Source organism: Dermacentor silvarum, chromosome 4 (genome assembly GCF_013339745.2).
Source record: "Dermacentor silvarum isolate Dsil-2018 chromosome 4, BIME_Dsil_1.4, whole genome shotgun sequence".
NCBI classification, from domain to species: domain Eukaryota; kingdom Metazoa; phylum Arthropoda; class Arachnida; order Ixodida; family Ixodidae; genus Dermacentor; species Dermacentor silvarum.
This window is the reverse complement of record NC_051157.2, coordinates 217,097,153-217,122,104: the sequence shown is the minus strand read 5'-3', so window position 1 is coordinate 217,122,104 and position 24,952 is coordinate 217,097,153. Positions and strand designations below refer to the sequence as shown.

The 24,952-nt window shown below is 47.6% G+C and overlaps 1 protein-coding gene across 1 annotated transcript; it reads left to right on the top strand.

Annotated features, from left to right (window-relative positions):
- Positions 1-20,267: 20,267 nt before the first annotated feature.
- LOC125945132 (uncharacterized) lies at positions 20,268-24,371 on the top strand. The gene is made up of 3 exons (XM_049666706.1): positions 20,268-21,881; positions 22,078-23,513; positions 23,628-24,371. Exons 1-3 carry the CDS (start codon positions 20,303-20,305, stop codon positions 24,369-24,371), a joined length of 3,759 nt encoding a protein of 1,252 aa, XP_049522663.1. The 5' UTR covers positions 20,268-20,302.
- The last annotated feature ends 581 nt before the right edge of the window (positions 24,372-24,952 follow it).

The following is a 24,952-nucleotide window of genomic DNA, read 5'->3' as shown; positions in this document are numbered from 1 at the left end:
TATTTACATATTTCACTTACTTGTTGGTTTCAGACAAGAAATATAATGTATTTTGTATCCTTTCCACTGTTAAATACTCAAACCCAGGATACCACAGGTCTGTTTCTGGCATCTGATTTCTTCTCAGAAAACTACCCCTCTAAAAAAATTTCACAGGTACTTAACCCCAACCTCTCTTGAGTAGAGCCTGGTTTTTTAACATGACAAGGTCACTAATTACACAGTGACTCCTTGCGATGTGATGTACGTAAGCACTTTAAAAGGAAAGGAAAATTTAATAGCAGTATGACAGGTACACAACAAAGCAAAGTGCCTGTTTTCACCCACGTATTCAATGTTTGCTTGTCTACTGGCGTTTACCCTACAAAAATGCAACAGGCGAAGCTGACTGCACTGTTTAAATCAGGGGACAGAAATGACATGTCAAATTATCGGCCGGTGTCAGTGCTCCCTGTCATTTCAAAAGGCTTAGAGAATGTTATCTGTAAAAGAGTTGTGTCATCACCAATAGCCAACAAAAGTTGTCGAAACGTCATCCTGGCGCAAAAATGAGCTTTGTTGAGACTAGAACGTTGAGACTGGTAGGGTTCGTCGCTGGCTGAAACCCTACACTCCCGATTCGCGTGACCCCTACCCACTATCGGTATGCTTCACCGCAATACACAAACTGCGGTGATATAACAGTGGTCGAACAGGCTGGTGCAAACGTTTCGACAAGAGAGCTTGCCTTAACCAGCTTTTCTTGGCAGTTTTCATATATGTGAGTACACCTGCCAATACACTTATTACGCTCCTGGGCGCGCGTAATGTGATGGGCGAAGGCGAGTGCGCGCGTACATAGTTAAGGAACATATACATGTCCCGTGATAGCGGCCCCTTTTCACTTTTGGTATGCTTCACTGCAATAATTTTTGGGTAAGCTTCACCGCGTAACACGTCTACTGCGGCGAAGCTGACTTTAGAAAGCCGATTCATTCAACGCATCTTACGAGGCAGGTCCGCTTATCACGCTTGGCAACGTTTGAACACCACACTTACTACATTAATTTCTTTAGTTATTTTAATTGTATTGTCACCGTGATCCTGCAGCCCGCAGTAGCAGGCTGATACTGCGTCATAATCGTTCCAACTGCATCAGGACAGCGTGTAGCTGGTAAGCGTGCATGCAACAGGCACGGCGGCATTGGCTGTTGTTGGGAAACTTCCGAGACGCTCTTTCGCGCAGTAATGCCATTTGTCTTATTAAAAAGAATGCAGGTGGTGATTAAATGAAATGCAGCAAAGCTGTAGAAAAGCAGTAGCAAAGCTGTTCGACCATCTCGCGCAAAAACGCGATTCAACACGATCTGGCGGAACAGCTCACCATGCCAGGATTTTCTTGCGTCCTCGTTTTTTCACGCATCATTCACTGAACCACACTACTGGATGGTTCTGTACACGTACTAACGATCCTGACGGAGGATCAGCTTTATATGGGATGCCACGGCCCATTCCACGGGCCGGCTGCAATTTGACGCGGCCACGAGGCAAAATATGCGCGCAAGATAACTGACGGCAACACATCAAGCAGCTGACAGCCCCAACCTTTTATTACATGCATATAGAGTGGAAAAATGGATTACTTACTCTGTAAGAAGGCACGGAATACGGACCGCTTCACAACGCGACCGGCCCCGAAAAACAGCCGCCATGAAAATAAACGGACGTGACATCATTGGTTATAGCGGACGTGACGTCATGGGTCGCACCAAACGTTTTGGGCACCTTTTGTTTGCTGCGACCGGGTCGCAGCAGTCACGGCCAAAGCAAAAAACAAACAACAATGTGACGTCACATCCGGCAAAGGAGAGTTGTTCTCCTTTCTCACCTTCTCTCAGCTCACGCATGCGCAGCGACATCGGAGCCCTCGGGGGCGACGTTCAGGTTCAGACGACGACTGCACAGCGAGCGAGCGCCGGCGCCAGTGCGTCTACCACGGCTACGACGTCACTCCTCTGGAATGCGCAGACCGGCGGCGGTGAGTCGCGCGCGGCGGCGGCGGAGTGAGCGAGAGGTGCCGGCTCCGGTGCGCAAGCCGTGTGACATCACTGATCCTTGCGCATGCGCAGCGCAGCTCTTTATGTGCCGCGCGAAACGGGCTTGGCTAGGCCAGTGTAGCTAACGCTACAAAGTAAGGACGAGAACCGACTTGCCCGAGCAACCGGCGCCGCTTCCCGCCGTGAAAGATGTGAAAGGGGAAAGATTCGAAGGGCAGGTCGTGAGAGAGAACGGCAAAGTGAGGTTGGAGGCGTCGAGAGAGAGTGGTTGTGAAGAGGCAACGGCGCTATGCAGCCAGGGCCGTCGGGCATGGGGGGAGGTAGAAAATTCCAATCTCATCCTCCTTCCATGTCTGCCAGTCACGGCGCCGTTAGCCTTTCGTTAGCATGGAGAAAGGAAACTCCGGAAACGCGCTCGTGTAGAGCGCGCGCACTGAAATGCGCAATGCTTGCAGCGTTAGCTCCGGATAGTTAGGAATGGTGAAATCGACATTCTCAGGAATCGCTACACCGATTTGGATGACGTTTTTTGCATTTAAAATAAAATGTAAAATCAAGTATGGGCTGGAAGCAGATGTTGATTTAATGTCGCCGCTGTCTTTCGAAAGAGTCTCGAAAATTCGAAAGTGTCAAGTTTAAAACTCTGCGACATAGCAATACTAAACGATATCGCAATTTTGTAATGCGCACCTAAGAACACGTCCAAAGCAGACAGAGTAGATTCAGTATACGCGGCTCTGAAAGATACCGCGAATTATCGAAGGTGTCTTATGTTGGGCAAAGCCCTTGTAAACGTTGTGAGAAGTGCACGTGGACTACAAACTTCCTTCGAAAGCAAATTTGCCCGCCTTAAGCGCTCCAATCTAGGTAGACGCTGGCATAATACCGCCCCCCCCCCCCCCCCCGCCATGCATCGGCTGTATATGGCTGCACTGAGCTGCTGGCCAACCGTGCGCAGTCCTGGTGACTGCAATATCGGTTTTGGTGCAGTGTTACGAGTTTGTTAAGTGCGCGCTTCTATTGTGAAAAATATTCCAAGTAAATATACAAAGCAAGGTCATTCAAAACATTTCAAATATGTCGCAAATAAACGTTGCAGTATTAAAATTTCGGGCAAAGCTTACTACAATATGTGGTGCACTTCTAAAATCGCCGTGCGGTACGTGGTTGCAAATAATTGGGCAAAACGAACACGTCTAGATGAAATGCCATGATATGCTGCTCTCCCCCCAACGTGCACATCATTATTTATAGCGCCAGTTTTAGCTATAGGTTTTGAGCGTATATAGGTATTTAATTTGAAAGAGCGATGAAATGAACGATTCAGTCTCACAACTTCGGAGTACACGACGGTGAAAAGTGTTATAAGAAATTGATGAAGTTGCGATACTATAGTTTTTTTTTTTACTACTGGATTGAACAGCTGACAGCGGAATTTTGATGCAGCTCAATGTGCAGATTGCCGTAGGAGCTAAAAACTGTCAAATAACGCGCTGGCGGGGAGGTTGAACTAGCATCGTGCGAAAAACGCCCATTGTGGCAGCCTGCAGAAAACCGCACAGGTAAAAACCCGATCGATCTTCTGCCACAAAAATATATCATCGGACTCACCTGTTCATCTATCTGAAATTAACGCTCACACTAAATTTGCGCCGCTGCTCAGCGTAGGCACACGTTTTTCTGTTACCCGCCACGGTAGGTAAGTGGCTATATCATCGCGCTGCTCAGCTAGAGATCGCGGGTACGACAGGATCGAAACGCAACAACGATCGTGTACTTAGATTGATGTGCATCTTAAAGAACCCAGGTGGTCAGAATTAATCCGGAGTCTCCACCTACGGTCTGCTTCATATTTTAGGCACGTACAACCCTTGAATTTATTTTTCACTTTTTCAGTTTCCTCAATTAACGTGGTTAAAGGCCTTAGGTCTTGCATGTATGCTGCCTTCAATCTAGCACATTTTTTACGTTTGCTTCATGTTTTTTTTTTCTTCTTGAAATACGTATAGACGCTACGACCGGACGTACAGCGCAGCCAATGGAATTGTACACCTTACAGGATGGTAATATGACAAACCAAAGGAAAGGCAGTGCATGTACATGTTTTTAAGTACAGACTGCGTGGCCAGTATGGGTGCTAAATATATAACAACCGTATAAAGCAGCGGAAAGAACTGAAATGCATATTGTATACATATACCTGGATAAGGATCCGCACAGATATCTTCGAGACGTTTTTACAAATCGTTTTGTAGCCGTCTTAGCAAGATGATAGCTTAAAACAGCTTAACAAGACACCTTCAAGCCGTCCCTCGCAAGACATCTTCAAGACGTGCATATAAAGACGTCTTGTAGCCATCTTGAATAGTTGTAGACGTTCTAGTTCATTTTGGCTGGTCCAAGACGGCTACAAAACGTCTTGTGTTCAGTGGGTCAGCAACCTTCGATTTGCAGATGACATTGTCCTATTCAGCAACAATGGAGACGAATTACGACAAATGATTGAGGACCTTAATCGAGAAAGTGTAAGAATTGGGTTGAAGATGCATATGCAGAAGACAAAGATAATGTTCAATAGCGTGGAGAGAGAACAAGAATTGAGGATCGCCAGCCAGCCTCTCGAGTCTGTAAAGAAGTACGTCTATCTAGGTCGATTACTCACAGGGAACTCTGATCATGAGAAGGAAATTTACAGAAGAATAAAATTGCGTTGCGCAGAAATTGCCAAATCCTGACTGGGAGCTCACCACTGTCGTTGAAAAGAAAACTGTACAATTACTGGATTCTACGAGTGCTAACATATGGTGCAGAAAGTTGGAGGCTAACAAAGAATCTCGAGAACAAATTAAGGACCGCACAAAGAGCCATGAAACGAAAAATGTTAGACCTAACATTAAGAGACAGGAAGAGAGCGGTGTGGATCAGAGAGCAAACGGGGATAGCCGATATTCTAATTGAGATCAAGAGAAAAAAAATGGAGCTGGGCAGGCCATGTAATGCGCAGGATGGATAACCAGTGGACCATTCGAGTTGCAGAATGGATACAAAGAGAAGGGAAGCGCAGTCGTGGACGGCAGAAAACTAGGTGGGGTGATGAAGTTACTAAATTTGCAGGCGCAAGTTGGAATCAGCTAGCGCAAGACAGGGGTAATTGGAGATCCTTAGTCCAACCCTGGACATAAATATAGGCTGATGATGATGAGAATGTGTAAACGGGTGTAAGAACAAAAAACTGATTTCGGCAGTGTCACTAGGTCCTAGCAACCATGATCATGCAATACTTCTCATTTAAGAGATAGCTTTGTTTCAGGAACTCGGTAAATATGTGGAAAAGAAGAAAGTGTATTTCTCGGCAACCGCTGCACCAAGTTTGATGAAGTTTGTTCCGTTCAAACGAAAAAGTTATACTCTAGTGACTGTAGCTGGCAGAGTCTCTACTTAGAGGCCGTCAATTTCTGAAATTAAAAATTGTCAGAATGCGCAAAATTTCAGGAACCGAAACTGTCGATCTTGTTTAGGCGCGTTGTTTAGAACGTAAAAAAGGACAGAGGAAGGACAGTGAATGATGATGATGATGATTAGTGGGGTTTATTGGCGCAAGGGCCAGATGTGGCCAAAGAGCGCCAAGGCGATGATGATGGCGTGTCATTGGTACATGAACAGTGAATTATGAGGCGTGGATGAGGGTGGCTGTAAAGGGGCCTAAAAATAGTCGCTGTAAAGAGCGTAAAATCTACATGTAATAAGGTTATGACAATGTTCAATGACGTTTACTATGCAAATGAAGAATGCATTGAAAAAGGGTGATAAGATATTCAAGTGATTTCACATGTAGTAATTGACAAAAGCACTGCTGCCTAAACAGAGCCCTTGAACCACAAGGGCCTGGAGGCAGGTGCTATACTGAACTACTGTCACAGCGGCATCCTCTGGAGAGAGGATGCGCTACGAATTTATTGGGCTTATGACATGTAGGACTACATCGTTCAAGAATGCGAGGACTGCTTTAGTTGTAAAAAGTGGTTCTTTACCGAGAAACATGGAGGGATGGAGCGGGACACAATAGCTGTATGCAAGAGGAAAATGTTTTCTTCTCTCGGTTTCGGCTTCCCGACACTCCAGGAGGACATGAAGGACGGTCAGCCTCTCACCACATCGACCACATGTTGGAGGCTCGTTACCAGTCAACAGAAAATTGTGAGTGCCATATGTGTGTCCTATTCTGAGACGACAGAATAGGACATCAGTTCGTCGTGTTTTTGTAGCACAGGGCCAGAAACCTAACTGTGGTTTAATAAAGTGGAGCTTATTATTTGTTTCGGCGTCCCACAAGCGTTGCCAGTGGTTTCGCAGTTTCGTTCGCAAAAAAGGCTTGAGATCTGTGGCAGGAATAGCAGCGGTAAGATTAATAGGTTGAGATGTAATTGATGTGGCCACTTTGTCTGCCAGTTCATTACCCTCAATGCCTCTATGGCCAGGAACCCAGCATATTGTCACATGTCTACCAGATGAATAAATATTGCACAGGTATGTGTAAAGCTCGATAAAAACAGGATTTTTGTGTATTCTTATAGACATTAGTGCCTTTACGACACTTAAGGAGTCCGTGAATATTATTGCAGTCTGTTGTTTTAATTTCTTAATGTGTTTAACCGCAGACAGCACTGCATAGGCTTCTGCAGTAAAGATGCTTGTATAAGGGTTCAATACGTCCGATTCAGAGAAAGAGGGGCCAATTGCCGCGTAAGATACGCCAGCGTGCGACTTTGATGCGTCGGTGTAGAATTCTGTACACGAATACTTGGATTGGAGTTCACGGAAATGCATTTGAATTTCGAGGTCTGCTGCGTACTTTGTAACTTTTACAAAGGATATATCGCACTGTATCGGCTGCCACTCCCAAGGAGGTGGCAGTTTAGCTGGAGGCATTATGCGATGTTCGAGGAGTGGGACATCCATTACAACGCTAAGCTCCCTCACACGCAGTGAAAAAGGCTGTCTCACAGAGGGTCGATTACGAAAAAGTGTAGCACACGTCAAATCGTTAATGGTCTTAAAACACGGATGTTCGTGATTAGAGTGTACTTTGAGGAAATATGTGAAACTGGTGTATGATCTCTGCAGATAGAGTGACCATTCATTCGATTCTACATATAAGCTTTCAATAGGGCTTGTTCTGAAAGCACCGGTGGCCAGGCGGATACCTAGATGGTGAACGGGATCTAGCATCTTTAGTGCGCTTGGGGCGGCAGAGTGATATACTACAGCCCCATAATCTAGTCGTGAACGAATCAGACTCTTATAAAGGTTCAATAGACACTTCCTGTCGCTGCCCCATGTTGTGTGAGATATAATCTTCATTAGGTTCATTGTTTTTAGGCATTTCGTTTTGAGATATTTGATGTGCGGAATGAAAGTTAGCTTAGAGTCAAGTATGATGCCTAAAAACTTGTGGTCTTTGTTCACAGGTATTTGCTGTCCACACAGTTCTACACAAGGATCTGGGATCAGGCCTCTCTTTCTTGTGAAAAGAACACAAGAACTTTTGTGGGGGTTAACTTTGAACCCGTTTTCGTCTGCCCACTTAGAAACTTTGTTCAACCCCTGCTGTACCTGTCTCTCGCACACGGCCAGGTTACAGGACTTGAAGCCCATTTGTATATCGTCCACATAGACACAATAAAAAATAGCCGGTGGTAATGAGGCACGAAGTGTGTTCATCTTCACGATAAAGAGTGTGCAACTGAGCACGCCTCCCTGGGGCACACCAGTTTCTTGTATAAATGGACGCGACAGTGCATTACCTATTTTAACCCGGAATGTGCGGTTGTGTAGGTAGCTTTCAATAATGGTTAACATATTACCACGGATGCCCATTGCCGACAGATCGCGCAGGATTCCGTAACGCCAGGTCGTATCGTACGCCTTTTCCATATCGAGAAACACGGACAAGAAGTATTGTTTGTGTATGAAGGCATCACGAATGTTTGCTTCGATGCGCACGAGATGGTCGGTTGTAGACCGTCCTTCTCTGAAGCCGCACTGATATGGATCAAGAATTTTGTTTGACTCAAGGAAGTGTAAAAGGCGACGGTTTATCATTTTTTCAAAGAGTTTGCAGATACTGCTTGTGAGGGCTATTGGGCGGTAACTTGTTACTAATGTGGGGTCTTTACCTTGTTTCAAAATCGGAACGACAAGGGATTCTTTCCATGCAGTAGGTAGGTATCCGGTAGCCCATATAACATTGAAAAGTGCGAGAAGCGTTATTTGAGTGTCACTGTGAATGTGTTTAATCATGTCGTACATGATCCTGTCGGGTCCTGGTGCAGAGCTCCGACATGCAGTCAGGGAGGCTCTCAATTCGGCGATGTTAAAAGGCATGTTATAGGGTTCGTTCTGTCTGCATTTGTGGTCAATAGCCTTGCGTTCTGCGATTTGTTTGTATTTTAGGAATGCCTCGGAATAATTATTTGAACTAGACACGCGCTGCAAGTGTTCGCCAAGAGCGTCAGCTTGGTCTTCCAAGCTGTTCGCTTCGTCATTCACTAGCGGCAACGGATGAATTTCTTTTCCCTTTAGCCTCATTAGCCGGTCCCATACTTTTGCCTCTTGAGTATACGAATTGATACCTGAGAGAAACCTCTCCCAACTTGCTCTCTTAGCCTGTCTTCGCGTCCTTCTTCCCTGGGATTTAACATGTTTAAATTCTATTAGGTTTTCAGCCGTAGGACATTCACGTAGTTTGCGCCAAGCTTTATTTTGTCTCCTTCGTGCCTGTCTACAATCGTTATTCCACCAGGGGACCCGTCTTTTGAATGAAGTGCCACTTGTTTGAGGAATGAACTTCTCAGCGGCGTCAATGATAAAAGCAGTAAAATATGATACGGCATGATCTATAGTAAAATTCTTTATAAAATCTCGTGATAAGTACGTGGATTCCCTAAAGCATTCCCAGTCAGCTGAGGCTAGTTTCCAGCGTGGGACATGCGGAAGGGAGTCATGTTCGGTTACTAAGTTTAGCGTTACTGGAAAATGATCACTTCCGTATGGGTTTTTAATAACATGCCATTCCAAATCAGGGAAAAGTGAGGCAGAGCCAATTGACAGGTCTATTGATGAATAAGAACTATGGTGCATATTGTAATATGTTGGCTCATTCTTATTGAAGAGGCACGCACCGGAGTTAACAAGAAAATTCTCAATGAATCGACCTCTCGCGTCGCATCGCGAGTCTCCCCAAAGAGTGTGATGAGCATTAAAATCACCAGTGATAATGTATGGCTCTGGGAGCTGGTCGATGAGGCTGTAAAATTCCGTTTTACTGAGGTGATGGTTGGGTGGTATGTAAATGGAGCAAATGGTTATAAGCTTGTTGAATAAAATTGCTCGCACAGATACAGCCTCGAGAGGCGTGTGTAGGGCGAACTGTTGGCAAGCAACAGACTTACTTACAACGATGGCTACACCTCCGGACGAGGCAGAAGCGTTGTCACGATCTTTACGGAAAATGGCATATTGCTTCAGAAAGTTGGACTGTGTAGGCTTTAAGTGTGTTTCTTGGACACACAGCACCTTCGGATTATATTTATAGATGAGTTCTGTGATGTCATCGAGGTTACGAAGTAATCCTCTGACGTTCCACTGTAGTATCTGTGTGTTCATGTTGCAGACAATGTTTGTGCTGTGTGTCTCGTGTGAAAACACTAACTTAACTTACAGAGCCCTTGTCGGGCCCTGTGATGCGGGCTTTTTCTTTTTTGGAGCGGTCGAGAGATTCTCGCCGCTCCTTTGGCGCTGACTGCGCCGTCTGGCTGGAAGATGTGTCCATCGGCTCTTGTGGAGCGCTGGACACCCGCTCTTGAGAGCGGTTTGTTCGCAATGAAGGCCTCGTCTCGAGGGACAAAACCTTGGAGGCCACCAGCCCGGAGGTGGATGGCCCCTTCTGCTGGGGTGGCGGAGCAGCGCCTGCTGCAGTCGCCGGGGGGGGCAGATGGCTTCACCGCCGGCTCACTACGCGTGGGCTGGACAGCAGCCGGAAGCCGCTGCGACGCTGCCCCCTGACGCGTCACATCGGCAAAGCTGGTTTTAGACAGGTAGGTCACCCGCCTTCGTGCCTCTTTGAAAGTTATGTTTTCTTTTACCTTAATTGTCACTATTTCCTTTTCTTTTTTCCAGGATGGGCACGACCGCGAGTATGCGGCGTGCTCCCCATCACAGTTAACACAATGTAGAGAACTTTCACAAGACTCCGAGGAGTGTTCGTGGGCACTGCATTTCGCACAAGTTTGGCGGCCTCGGCAGTTCTGCGAACTATGGCCGAACCTCTGGCATTTGAAACATCGAAGGGGATTTGGCACATATGGCCTAACACGAAGCTTGATGTACCCGGCCTCGATGGACTCGGGCAGGACACTTGAGTTGAAAGTAAGTATTAGATGCTTGGTCAGGAGTTCTTTCCCATCTCGCCTCATTTTAATCCGTTTAACATTGATGACATTCTGATCACTGAAACCCTCAAGGAGTTCAGCCTCACTCAGCTGCAACAGGTCATCATCTGAGACAACGCCGCGGGTGGTATTCATAGTACGGTGTGGGGTTACTGTTAATTGGGCATCTCCAAATGACACTAGATTGGGCAGTTTCTCGTATTGTTTGAGATCACGGAGTTCCAAGAGGAGATCCCCGCTTGCCATCCTAGATGCTTTGTAGCCTGGTCCAAAAATATCAGTCAAAGACTTTGAAACAAGGAAAGGTGACATTGATCGTACCGATTTGTCTGAGGATTCAGAGTGAATAACATGAAATCGGGGGAAATTCTGTGTTTGTCGTCCAAAAAACTGGAACACATCTTCGGTGCGCCCTCTTTTCAGACGGCGATCAGGGAGTAGGGGGAATTGTTCAGCCATAGGTATGGAGTTTTTCGGCAGCGACGCCAGCCACCCACCAAGGAGCCCAACGAGGGGACGCTGCAGGACCTGGAGAAGACTGGTCCTGCAAAACGCCAGCTGTACGCCACTACTATAACCAAATACGTATAACCAAGGGTGGTTATAACACACAAGGTTAACCCTCGCCACCAGGAATGTTGGAAGTAAATAGAAGAGAAAAGACGACAGGAAAGATTAAAGGTGAACGAGAAAGACGAAGATTGAAGAGAAGGACAGGAAAAGGCGACTGCCGATTTCCCCCGGGTGGGTCAGTCCGGGGGTGCCGTCTACGTGAAGCCGAGGCCGAAGAGGTGTGTTGCTTCCGCCAGGGGGCCATAAAGGTCCGAACACCCGGCATCGGCTCAACCCCCAGGATCCCCTTTTCCCCGGACACGGCGAAGCCGCGCACGGCTACTCGCGGGAGGGTCCAACCCTCATGTGCTCGGGTACGTGGTGGCGCAACTCACCAAACGCCTGCTGACGCAGACGCCCCTGCGGGGGAAGGACAGTGAAGCGCATTCGAAACAAGAATGTACGGCAAGCCTAAGCGGCAACTTGGCCAAGAAGTTTTCTTGAAACTATCAAGTTTATATTTCTTTGACCTGGAAACAAGAAAAATATCACGATTCTGCACTTTTAACCAAATAATATTTTTATAAATTATTTATGCCTTTCTAAAATCCTAGACACTGAGGCAACATAATAAAGAGAAAACATTTCAGATGCTGCTTGAGAAGTCACTCCGTTATTATTGTTTTTGTGCTATGTTGCGATTTTTGTGATATTTCATTCATTCATTTCATTTCATTTTTATTTCCTTAAAGACCCTCGAGGGGGTATTACATAAGGGGTGGGTTTTTTTTTACACACAATATTGTTGACAACGATCAGTGCGATGATACATTTGATATGCTATGCATAAAGCTTGATGGGCAGGTGATAGCGATGTTGCGAGAAAGGCCGTTCCAGTCTTTTGCTGCTCTGGGAAAAAATGAAGCATAAAATGGTTTTAGTACGCGCAGGTGGGCGAGAAACTTGCAGCGCATGACCAGTGCGATTAGATATGTGATGACGACGATGGTATGAGTGCTGCGAGAATCTTGGATCGGGCATTGGAAACAGAGCACTTTGGCGTACGTTCCGGTCAATGGAACGCGGTCATAAGCAACCTGACCCTGCAGCGAGCGTTAGGTTAGCGATGCAAAGTTCGCCACATGAATTTGCAGAACACGCTGCTAGAGCGTTTTTCCCGAAGTACGATCACGCGTCACCTGTAAACTGCCCTGAAATTGATGAGTCTGATGAATCCGAAATATCCAGCCCTTTCAGCATGGCCGAACTAATAGCGGCGATTGAATCTTCGAAGAAACGCACAACACCTGGACCCGATGGTATTCCTTATGAGGTTTTCAAGAACATGGAAGGGGCAGCTCTCGACGCACTTCTTCAGGCTATTAATAAAGTCTGGGAGACTGGAAACGTTCCACCTGACTGGAAGCATTCAATTGTTGTCCCGATCCCGAAACCAGGAAAGTCTCCAAATAACCTGCAGTCTTTACGCCCAATTTCGCTAACCTCAACTGTCTGCAAGCTCGCTGAAAAGATGCTGGCCACACGTGTTTCCTGGTGGCTTGAACGCCATGATAAATATCATCCTGCTCAAGTTGGCTTCCGTTCTTACTTGGGAACTGAAGACGGTCTTTCTATCTTATCAGACGATGTTTTACAGATTTCACCGCACAGCCACGCTGTGCGCACGGTAGTAGCAACTGACATAACGAAAGCTTATGACAATATAGACCATGAAATCATTATTGCCAACCTCATCGACCTGGGACTTCCACCGCGGGTCCTAAGATTTATCTACTCATTTCTTCAGAATCGCACATTTGCGATTAGAGTAGATGGGAGGCAAGAAGGATACTTCACATCGAACAGAGGAGTCCCACAAGGTTCAGTTTTAGCTCCTCTTCTCTTCAACGTTGCTCTAATACCTCTAGCCTGGCAACTACACCAGATTCCAGACGTGAAGTTTTTAATCTATGCGGATGACGTCACTTTGTGGTCCGCACATGAAGATGTATCTCGACAAACTCAACAGCTTCAAGAAGCCCTTGATGTTCTGCACAACTACGCTCGGAAAGCAGGGTTGGACATTTCCGCCCAAAAATCAAGCTATGTTGTGGTGGCCAACAAGAAAGGACGCACAAGAATCACGCAGCGCCCCTTTACATTTAAACTCGGCGCAGTGACAATCCCTGAGGCTTCGGAGGTCCGCATACTGGGTCTCGATATTCACCATTCCGGCGGTGGTGCACACTGGCTCCGTAAAATCAGACAGACTTCGACAAAAACACTTCACCTTATTCGTCGCATTGCAGCAAAAGCAGCTGGAGCTCGTACTGACGTAGCTCGACGGCTGGTACGTGCAGTCTTGCAGCCACGAATTTTATATCAGGCACAATTTCAACGGCTAACTTTGGCACAGTTGGCACAGTTAGAAACGATTAATCGCGATGCTATGCGCACAATCACAGCACTACCACGCATCACTCCGATACCAACGTTACAGGAACATGCCCAGCTCAACACAATTGCAGAGCTAATTTCGCAACGTGAAAAAGCACGTGAAATAAAAAAGCAACTTGTTCCGGCTGTCGCTGCGTTACATGCTCATTTTCAACGCGGCTCTCGTATTGACAATCAGCCCTATCCAATGCCTCCCTGGGAATTCACCAGCATCACAACTAATAAGCCAACGAAGTTACGACGCAGCGATACAACAGGTATTATTGACGACCACAATATCATCGATGCATCATGCGCTGACACCTGCAAAGTCTATACGGATGCTGCTATTCTCCCAGACGGCGGGAGGACATCATTCCTCAGTACAACGCATAATTTCATCAGCGGCCACCAGCGCTATTTATCTACGGAAGCCAGCGCTCTAGTAATGGAACTTCAAGCCATCCACGACGCTGTGCAAGATGCGACATCTAAGCTGCCTACCATCAAACAACTAGATATCTTCACTGATTCTTTAGCGGCTATTCAGGAACTGAAAAAGGTTGACAAGGCGATGGAAATCTGCGAGACAATACACACGATGAATAGAAAAACAGCTACCTGCGTCAAGGTACACTGGATTCAAGGCCATGCAGCGAACCCTCACAACATTGCTGCTGACCAGCAGGCACATTGCCCTCCTAATCCAGACCTTCCGTCTATTCCCCTCCCACCTCAACCCCTTAACTCGCTCCGAGCCCGTAAAAATTTTCTCCGGCAGGACACACGTGCTCTTATCCCCCCGTGTGTCTGCTCCCTCCCCCTTCACCTTACTAGGGCGGAGGAAGTTGTGCTTAGGAGGCTTCGGGCCGGGGTGGCCCTTACACCGGCTGTGATCTCAAGGTGGAACTGGTCGCATTTACCACTGGGTGCTACGTGTCCATACTGCTCCGTCCCTGTGATGGAAGCAGATGCATACCATCTAATATGGACATGTACTGGTTTACAATCGGAACGCTCGCGTCTCCTACTGCAAGCCGGCCTCCGCTACAGTGTGACAACCAGCTATGACCGCTGGATACATGATAACAGATTCCACAAAACACTGCTTCAATTCATACACAACACAGGCCTCACAGCACACATATAATACACATATACACATCAAGAATTATGCCTTAACGGCAAGTCTTTATCGCAAAAAAAAAAGAAAAAGATATGTGAGCTGCAGGGATAATGTAAGGAGCGCAATTAAGTGGCGAGTGATTGAACTTGTGAAATAGAGAGAGGGTTGCAATGCGTCGGCGACAAGACAAAGGTGATACGTTACACTCGGCTTTGAGGGATGAAGCACTGATTTCATATGAATACTAAGCATGAATGAATCTAGCAGCACGGTTTTGAACGGATTCTAGGGTATTAGTGAGACCTACTTCGGGTGGGTTCCAGATGGGAGATGCGTGCTCTAACTTAGCCCTGACTAATGATTTGTAAGCAAGTAGTTATACGTGTCTCGGAGCGTTACGTAAATAACGTTTTAAGAAACCCAAAGTTCTGTTAGCAGATGACGTGACTTTAGCATGTGAGTGTTGCAGGACATACTGTTAGATAAGGTAACTCCTAGGTATTTATAAGTAGTTACTGATTCAACGGGAACGTTAGCTATGCTATAAGCGACGTGAAGGGAAATTTCACGAGGAGTGAAGGAAATGAGTTTGCATTTAGTAGGGTTTTAGAACATTAGCCAGTCATCACACCATTGTACTATGTGGTCGAGATATTGTGGTAGAATCGTTTGGTCAGATGGGCTAGTAACGGTTCGGTAAATGACGCAGTCGTCAGCAAACGTGCGGATATTAGAAGATACATGTGAAGGTAGGTCGTTAATGTATATTAGGAACCGAAGAGGACCGAGGACAGAGCTTTGAGGCACCCCCGATCACACTGGAAGTGGGCTGGATAATTTATTTCTAAACACTACTTGTGAACACTTAGTCAAGAATTCCTTTATCGGATTTCGTACAATCGGGTGCACGTTTACGAAGGATAATTTTAAAATTAGGCGTTTGTGGGGTACTTCATCAAAGGCTTTCGCGAAGTCAAGAAATAAGGAGTCGGTTTGTACGTTAACATCAAGGTTAGCATGAAGGTCATGAACAAAGATGACAAGCTGAGTTTCGTCTTGAGAATGGTGAAAGAAGTATGAGAGTCAAAGAAATTCATGATGTGAGAGTCAATGACGTGTTCCATGAGTTTACAAGGTACGCTAGTCAAGGAAATTGGTCGGTAGTTCAGAGGTGAGTTTTTGTTACCGGATTTGAAGATGGGAACGACTTCCAGTCATCTGGAATGATACCTGTTGAAAGACATTGCGAAAACAATATAAGCCGAAGCAATGTGCCCTATATTTTTCAACAGTTTCGCGTTGATGCCGTCCAGTCCAGATGACAACTTGATCTTTTCGATGAGGGATGAGATACCATCAACAGAAAAGCTGATTTCATTCATGGAAGACGTGATACGAGATGAAAACATAGGTAATGAAATGTCTACTTCTTTAGTGAAGACAGTTGAAAAGACCTTGTTAAAAGCATCGGCACATTCACCGTCTGAAATAACCTCTCCAGAGTCGTTAGTAAGAGTGGTAGAAGCTACTGCTTGGGCGTTAATTGTCTGCCAAAAGTTGCGGGGTTATTAATTAACATATTAGGCAAATCGTTGGTGAAGAAAGCGAGTTTGGCGTTACGGATTCCTCTGAGTTAAGCTTTTTCAGCTGCATAATACTTGTCCTTGTTTTGGGCGCCGCCTTTAAGTTTGGCATTACGGAATAAACGTTTTTTCTTGTTATCTAGACGGTGCAAAATTTTGTTTAACCGTGGTTTTTCGCTGTTCACATGGATAGTAGCTTTAGGGATGAACATGTATATTAGCAGGGTTAGTTTCTGCTTATAGTAAGCCAGTTTTCCTGAACAGAACGATGGTAAAAATTGGCCTCATATCGGTAAAAAGGTGCAAAGTTCATTATTTATGGCATCAGAGTTACCCTTATCCTATAGGGTTATTGTTTTCTTGTGCGAGGGATTGGCACTAGGGCAAAAAAATTACACCATCTTCCCGTAGGGGAACCCTGAGTAGTATGCGAAGCAGCCATGGGGTCGACTCGAAGTTCGGGATCGGATTGTCGCCGCTGCCGTTTCGTGGCAGCGGCTCGAGCCCTCTTCTCCGCGGGACTGTCCACGGCGCTGGCACTGGCGTTGACGCTGGCGCTGTCCGTGGCACTCATCGCGGCGTTGCGGGAGGAGGATTTGAGGAGCGGAGTCCGCGCGAGCTACAGTGGCGCCCCCCAGCGGAGTATGCAGCGCCTACCATCACGCCTCTAATCTAAGCTGCATGGAGGAAGGAAAAAAACTAGGAGGGAGCGTCACGTGAGGATCTTGAAGCCTAGTCATAAAAATATTTAGAGGAATGGGATGATGGGAAATAGGCCCTCACGTGATAGGCAAGCGGTAGATTTTACTCGGCTCGCATCGGTGGCTTCGGTTTCGTCTCCTGCTGGGGTTTCGGAATATGCGCACATACTCGGCGTGGCAAACGCGCGCCGAGGTTACTGAAGGAATTTGAGTGTGTGAAGCAGTTGAGTCTCGCCGCTTAATTAGCAGACAGGCGCCAAGGCTGTTGCGAACGAAGGCGTCGGTTAACCGGCATTGCACCCAACAACCCGGGAGGACCCCCTCAAGGACGACTGGTTGCGTTTCGGTGTGGTTTCAGAGAAACGACAGAACCTTTCGCCCTGCAAACGTGTGAAGGCAACCAAGCCGCCCTTCCGACGACGATTCGTTGCGTTTGGGGACGTCTTCTGGGAAACAATGATGCATTTCGGCCCCGCAAACATGTGCAGGCGATTCAGCGCGCGTACAGGGTCCGAAGCGACTGTTTCCCTACGGGGAAAAAATTCGTCCCGTCTTGTGCCCAAGGATGGACTGGCGAGCCGGAGACTCCGAACATATTACGATAACATCGAAAGATGTTGAAGAGACGAGTCGCCGCTTGTGAGCTTTGCCAACGACGTAAGAAGCCTTCCCAGCTCCCCGCTGGTTACCTGCAGCCGCTCGACATCCCTGCCGAGCCCTTCCATCGTGTCGGCTAAGACCTTCTCGGCCCATTTCCGCAATCTACATCAGGAAACAAGTGGGTTGCCGTCGCTGCGGACTACACGACCCGCTACGCCATAACACGCGCTCCTCCGACCAGTTGCGCTACTGATGTTGCGGACTTCCTCCTACCCGATATCATTTTGATGCATGGTGCTCCGCGTCAAATGCTCACCGACCGTGGCCATACGTTTTTGTCCAAAGTCATTGACGACATCATGCGTGCCTGCTCAATACACTATAAAATTACCTTCTCCTACCACCCACAAACGAACGGCCTCACTGAACGTTTGAACCGCACCCTTACAGACATGCTATCGAAATACATTTTAGCCGACCACCGTGACTGGGACCTGGCTCTACCTTACATTACCTTTGCGTACAGCTCTTCCCGTCATGAAACTGCTGGCTTTTCCCCGTTTTACCTCTTGTATGGCCGAGAACCGACGCTACCACTAGACACTGTGCTTCCGTCCACCACAGCTTCGACTAGCGACTATGCCCGTGCTGACCATGCTCGCCAACGTGCGCGTGCTCGTCTGCAAGTGTCTCAAGAAAAAAATGTCACAGTTTCGCCCTAAGGGCGAAGCAATGAATGCGATACCAACACAGCAATGTCATACGAAGTAAGGTGAGCGGCTTTGGTAGCAATATGAATGGTAGTAAGCATGAGCTGATTAAGTAAGCAGGTGTGCTGCGGCGTAAGTAGACCGACATGAAGAGAAACTCGATGACCACGATAAGGCGCGTGTGAAACGGTGGTGTTGATGAGAAGCGCTTCCCGTGGGCAGCGCGTGCGAAGGGACACACCTGTAGCGCTGCACTGCCGATCCGGGCAGCATTGCATGTGTAGCGTGCGTTGGAAAATGTGGCCCGACTATTACTAACGAATGAACAAGCGTGGTGTGAGTGCGCACAAACAAACATGAATAGATCACACTGAATGACTGCAGACAACGACTGTCAAAACGCTGGCAGCAAGAGCATACGCCGCAGCGGGCGAAGGTACGTGCGGTCTATCGCTTCAACGGAAACTGAGCGGCGAATGCACAGCGCATAAAGGTCAGAGCCGTGTGGAGATAAGAGACGGTGCGGGCGAGCGACGAGCGCGGTTGTTGGCAGAGTAGAAGAGCGCCCCCCCCCCCCGCTCCCTCCGGCGCTGGCTTTCCGCTTCCTTGCTTGCGCGTGGGAGATTGAGTGCATTCGCTCTCCGTGATAGCGTGCGTCCCCGCACGCTTCCGTTCGGGCATACGGCGCGCGGCGAAGATTTTATCTATACGGAACCTCACGGCGACGGCGACGCCGACGGCAGAAATCCAGTTGAAGTGTCCATATAATTGCTATCGCAATAAAACAGAAACAACGCTACGACCTCCGTCACCGGGATGTGCATTTTACGCCCGGAACCCTCGTGTTGCTTTGGTCACCATCACGTAAAGTTGGCCTTTGTGAAAAACTGCTCTCCTGTTACACAGGACCATATCGCGTGCTCCGCCAAGTGACCGATGTCACCTATGAAATCGTTCTAGCCCCGCCCACTACGTCCTCCGCTGTGACAACCACTAATATTGTCCACGTCGCCCGACTCCAACCCTACACCTCTCCAAGCACCTTGGATATTTAACAGCACCGTGACGGCGCTTTTGCCGCCGGGGGGGGGGGGGGGGTAGTATTACGATAGCATCGAAAGATGTTGAAGAGACGACTCGCCGCGAAAAAGACGATGAAGTGTGTCTGGACTTTTGGCGCGAGTAGGTGTCGGCCTGGCGGTTTGGTTACAGTGTAAATATATTGTAAATAACCTCTTTCGTGTGTGTCTTTCCACACATAACAATATTTAGGGCCGTGCCGGCCCGTAGTTAAGGTACCGCAGTCGACACCGTTGCGCTAGATCTGCTCAAAGTCTTCGGCCTCTTAGCAGACCGGCGAGAACTCCCGTCAGCAGCAGGCGCACCTGCGTGATGAAGTGTTGTGTGCCAGGATGCCCTAATCGAACAGAAAATCGGCGCGATGGTCTGTCCTTCCATAGGTAAGCACAATGAACGTTTCTGTTATTTATGAAAATGAAACTGAAATAGTCGCTAGTGCCTATGTGCTCGTGTGAATTAGAACTGACGAAATATAGTGGTGCAATACAAGTCGTCATTTTTTCCAACTTTGTCTTAATTCCCACAATTAAACCTTTATTTCTCCTTAAAGTACTTTTATCAGCTAGCGTACACTCCTAAAAAGCCCACGATGTGAAACTATTTATTGTCGAAGAATTACATTTCCTGCTATAAAAATTATTATTGACTGAATTTTGCATGTATTGTTGCTGAAAACAATCAAAATTGCAATAAAACTAATTATTAAAGAAACCATGAAAGATTAGTCTTCAAATACCATACTAAGTTTTGCAATAGTCGCCAAGTGTAGTGTCCATGCATAGCACCTTTTGTAATGTAGGAAGGCAACCCTGGTAGAGAACAGGGGAGCTTCCAAGATGGCTGCGATGTAGCACAAATAAACCCGTGTGCGCTCCCGACACAATCGTTCGTAATCAGTCTTATCACTCCAACTACGGCACGTTACAATGGCAACGAGGATGCGTCTGAACTACGTGAAGGCTGCCTAGCAACTATTTTAAACGGAATGAAGATATCAGCACACATCGACCGAACTTCTACTTTGCGGTATGGCGCACAGCATGCTTCCCTCGTTTCCTTTCTTCGACGCGCGTGCCACTGACGCCAATAACGTCGGCACCGAATGGTTGAAGTGGGTGAAACGCTTCGAAAACTTCATCGTAGCCTGCGGCATCACAGCCGACGCCCGGAAGACGGCCCTACTACTACACTACGTTGGTGAAGAAGTTTATGACATTTACTGTTCGCTACCTGATTCTCCCGCAGCCGCAACTGCGTCTACCGTTTCAAGCACCGATGGCTCCAGCAACGCAACGCCTCTCTACACCGCAGCACGCAAAAAGCTCGATGGCTATTTTGCACCCCGAGTGAACCCTACCTTCGAGATTTACCGCTTCCGTCAAGCCAAGCAAATGGAAAACGAATCACTCGACGCGTTCTACGCCAGACTACGACAGCTAGTTAAGCACTGTGCTTTCGCCGATGCCGACACCGAAATCAAGAATCAAATCCTCCTGTCTACAGTGTCAACACGTCTACGCCGGTATGCCATGCAGCATGACCTCGACTTGCAAGGAATTCTCAAACAAGGCAGGTTGTTTGAAGAGGTCGAGCACAACATCTCTGTGATCGAGCAAGAATGTCAGCAGTACAAAGAAAACTCAGCGTCTACACTTGCAGTGAACTCCAAGCGCACCTCGCGACCTCATCAACCGAAGTACCACGGGAAAGCGCCATCACGGCCTCGCGAGCCTCCGCGCCATCAAAGGACAGACGCAACATGCTACAACTGTGGAAAATCATGGCCTCATAGTGAGGGATGCTCCAGTTGCCCAGGTCTTGGCAAACAGTGTAATGCTTGTCGCAAACTTGGACACTTTGCTAGTGTGTGTCGTTCAACACGCAAAACCGTGCATGCAGTCGTGCGGGAAAGCAGCCCTGACAGTGATGAACACGTCTTCATGACTTCCTCTCACTGTCGCCCAATCACGGCCTCTCCCCAGGTGGATCTCAAACTCGATGGTGAGACCGTCCGTTTTACCATTGACACTGGTGCTACCGTGTCTGTCATCGGTTCGAATAGCTTGAAAAAGCGTTTGAGCACGGAAACGCTGTCCAAGACGTCCAAGAAAGTATTTGCTTATGGCGCAAATTCTCCTTTACCGCTACTCGGAAAGTTAGATGTTCTCATCACCTACAAGAACAGCAGCAGCCATGAAACTGTGTATGTTGTGTCCGGAGACTGTACCCCACTACTTAGTTTCTCTGCAGCTTCCCGTCTAGGACTAGTCCAGATCACGTACAGTGTGGGAGGGGTGCCAAACAGACTGGATCCGAGAGTGGCCTACCCAGACCTTTTCAAGGGAGTGGGCTGTCTAAAGGACTTCCAAGTACACCTCCATGTTGACCCCCTTGTTCAACCACTAGCACAACCTCACAGACGCATCCCCTTCTCCATGCGAAAGCCACTGGAAGAAGATCTTGAAAGGCTACAGTCCCTCGGCATAATTGAAAAGACTGAAGAACCAACCCCTTGGGTATCTCCAATCGTGGCAGTACCGAAACCACATGACCCCGAGCATATTCGAATGTGTGTCGACATGCGCTGTGCTAACCAAGCCATCCAGCGTGAGAGACATGTCACACCGACAGTGGACGACATCCTTGTTGCTTTGAATGGATCCATCTTATTCTCTAAACTTGATCTGAAAGATGGATACCACCAATTAGAACTTGATGCATCATCTCGTGTGATCACCACATTCTCTACACATGCTGGACTCTTCCGATACAAGAGTGCTGAGTTGCTTCGGAATCAACTCAGCAGCCGAAGTGTTCCAGGACACCATCCGTCAGGTTCTAACCAACATCCCCAATGTGCTCAACGTAAGCGATGACATATTGGCGTATGGAAAGACTGAGAAAGAGCACGATGAAGCTTTGAAGGCGACACTGGAATGTCTACTTGCAAGTGGCCTCACATTGAACGTCAAGAAATGCAAATTCTACCAACAGGAACTTACCTTTTTCGGGCATGTGTTCTCAAACAAAGGTGTACAACCAGACCCCACTAAGGTGTCTGCAGTAATCGGTGCCTCACCACCCACCAGTGCCAGTGAAGTGAAATCTCTCCTTGGTCTTGTTAACTACTGTGGTTGGTTCATACCGAATCTGGCCCACCTCACCCAACCACTCAGGAAACTCGCAGCCAAAGGAGAGGACTGGTGTTGGACAGACATACAGCAAGATGCCCTGGACGAACTGAAGAGAAAGCTTTCCGAGGCCACAGCTCTTGCCTACTTTGACCCAGGAAAGGACATCACACTCATTGTAGATGCTGCTCCTCATGGCCTAGGTGCCATTCTCACGCAGACATCCGGAAGCGAAACCAGGGTGGTAGCATATGGGAGTCGTGCCCTTTCTCCTGTGGAGGCACGCTACTCTCAAATTGAAAGGGAAATGCTGGCTGTAGTGTGGGGAATTGAGCACTTTCACATCTACCTGTATGGGACAGCATTCCACCTACTAACGGACCACAAGCCATTGGTCAGTATTCTCAGCAACCCTCGCTCCCTGCCTTCAGCACGGCTAGAGCGTTTGGCACTTCGAATTCAACAATACACCTTTGAAGTGCAACACACTAGTGGTCCAAGCAACCCATCTGGCTACTTGTCCCGCCACCCAGTAAACTCCACAGAACCATTTCGGCGCATGGAGTCTGTCGCTGAGCAGTATGTGAACTTCATCGTGTCTCACAGCCTACCTCGTGCCATGACCATGAAGGAGGTAACCGAAGCGACGTTAGCTGACCCGGTGATCAACTCACTCAAGCAAGCCCTAAAGCAACCCCAGAAAGGCAAACATTGGAAGAACACAACTCTACAGCCTTTCTCTCGCGTTGCGACAGAACTGTCAGTCTCCAAAGAAGGCCTTGTGTTAAGAGGCACGCGGATAGTACTGCCAGCACAACTTCACACAAAGGCGGTGCACCTTGCACATCGAGGCCACAAAGGCATTGTCAAGACAAAACAGCTGTTGCGTGAGAAGGTGTGGTTCCCAGGGATAGACTCTCTAGTGGACCAGACAGTTAAGAGCTGCCTGGCATGCCAAACTAACACACCCGTACACCATCGAGACCCCTTGCCAATTCAGGAGCTTCCTCAAGGCCCGTGGACAGAACTGTCGTTAGATTTTGCTGGCCCTTTCCCTGATGGCAAGTATGCCATGGTAGTTGTGGATGATTTCTCCAAGTACCCAGTCGTTAGCATCTTACACACTCTTGCAGCACCTACAGTCATCAAGTAACTGCGCACTATATTCGCTCAGTTCGGCTGTCCGGAAATTGTAAAGTCGGACAATGGCCCACCCTTTCAGAGTGAGGGTTTTGCAGAGTTCGCTAGCGAGCTAGGATTCAAGAATCACCGCATCACTCCACGGTGGCCAGAGGCTAATGGGGAAGCCGAACGATTCATGCGCACCCTCAAGAAGTCAATACTCGCAAGTCGTGTCAGCCACTTGGATTGGACCAATGAGCTTCAGTCATTCCTCCTGGCTTACAGGTCCACGCCCCATGGTTCCACAGGAAAGTCTCCGTTTGAACTTCTATTTGGGAGACCCATGAGGAATCTTCTACCGACACTTGCTGCTGATACTCAGAACTTAGCTCACTCTGAGGCGAGACAGAATGACACCCGAAGAAAAGCATACAACAAGCAGTACGTCGATTCTCAGAGACACACCAGTCACAACCAGCTGCATGTTGGACAACAAGTCATCTGCAAACAAGACAGGTCAAACAAGTTCTCGTCTTACCATGACCCCCACCCATACACAATCACCAAAGTCACTGGCTCCAAAATCACAGCGTCCAGAGATGGAGTGTCGATTTGTCGCAACTCTAGCTTCTTCAAAGATGCGAGCACAGTTCAAATGGAACGACACCAGGACCAGCCCGACATGCCAGATCTGGACGATGCAGCTGTGCCAAGTAACTGTGACCCTCCAAGCCACCGCACAGCTACTCCTGGTGAAGCTCCACCAGCAACTACCAAGACCGCCTCACAGCGGTACCCCCAACGAACAAGGCAACGACCTGAGCGCCTGAAAGACTATGTGTGAACAAAAGTGCATTTTTATTTTTTCTACTATGTTTTTGAACAAAACTGAATTTTCCTTCCCTGAGGGGATGATGTAGTGTCCATGCATAGCACCTTTTGTAATGTAGGAAAGCAACCCTGGTAGAGAACAGGGGAGCTTCCAAGATGGCTGCGATGTAGCACAAATAAACCCGTGTGCGTTCCCGACACAATCGTTCGTAATCAGTCTTATCACTCCAACTACGGCACGTTACACCAAGAACAATAATTTTGTAGAGAATATTCTGCTCGTAGTAACTCGGCTTGTGAGTGCAAGGTTCAAACATCATGATGCAAAGTTCAATCACTCCCCATGTTGAGGCTAAATATCATTTTCTTTTTTTTTCAGAAGATATGTTGTTGGTTGACATATCTTAAACAACAGGTAAATGACAGTTGCAAGAATAAATAACGCAGTTTTACGTTAAATTACAGGCGTGAACATCATTTTCATTCATTTATGAGTAGTACCCTGAAGGACTGGAGGCATTACAGAGGGGGCATTACATTAGGTATGTGTCACAGCTATGTCTATGATATTTTTGTGTAAAACATGCACTGAGA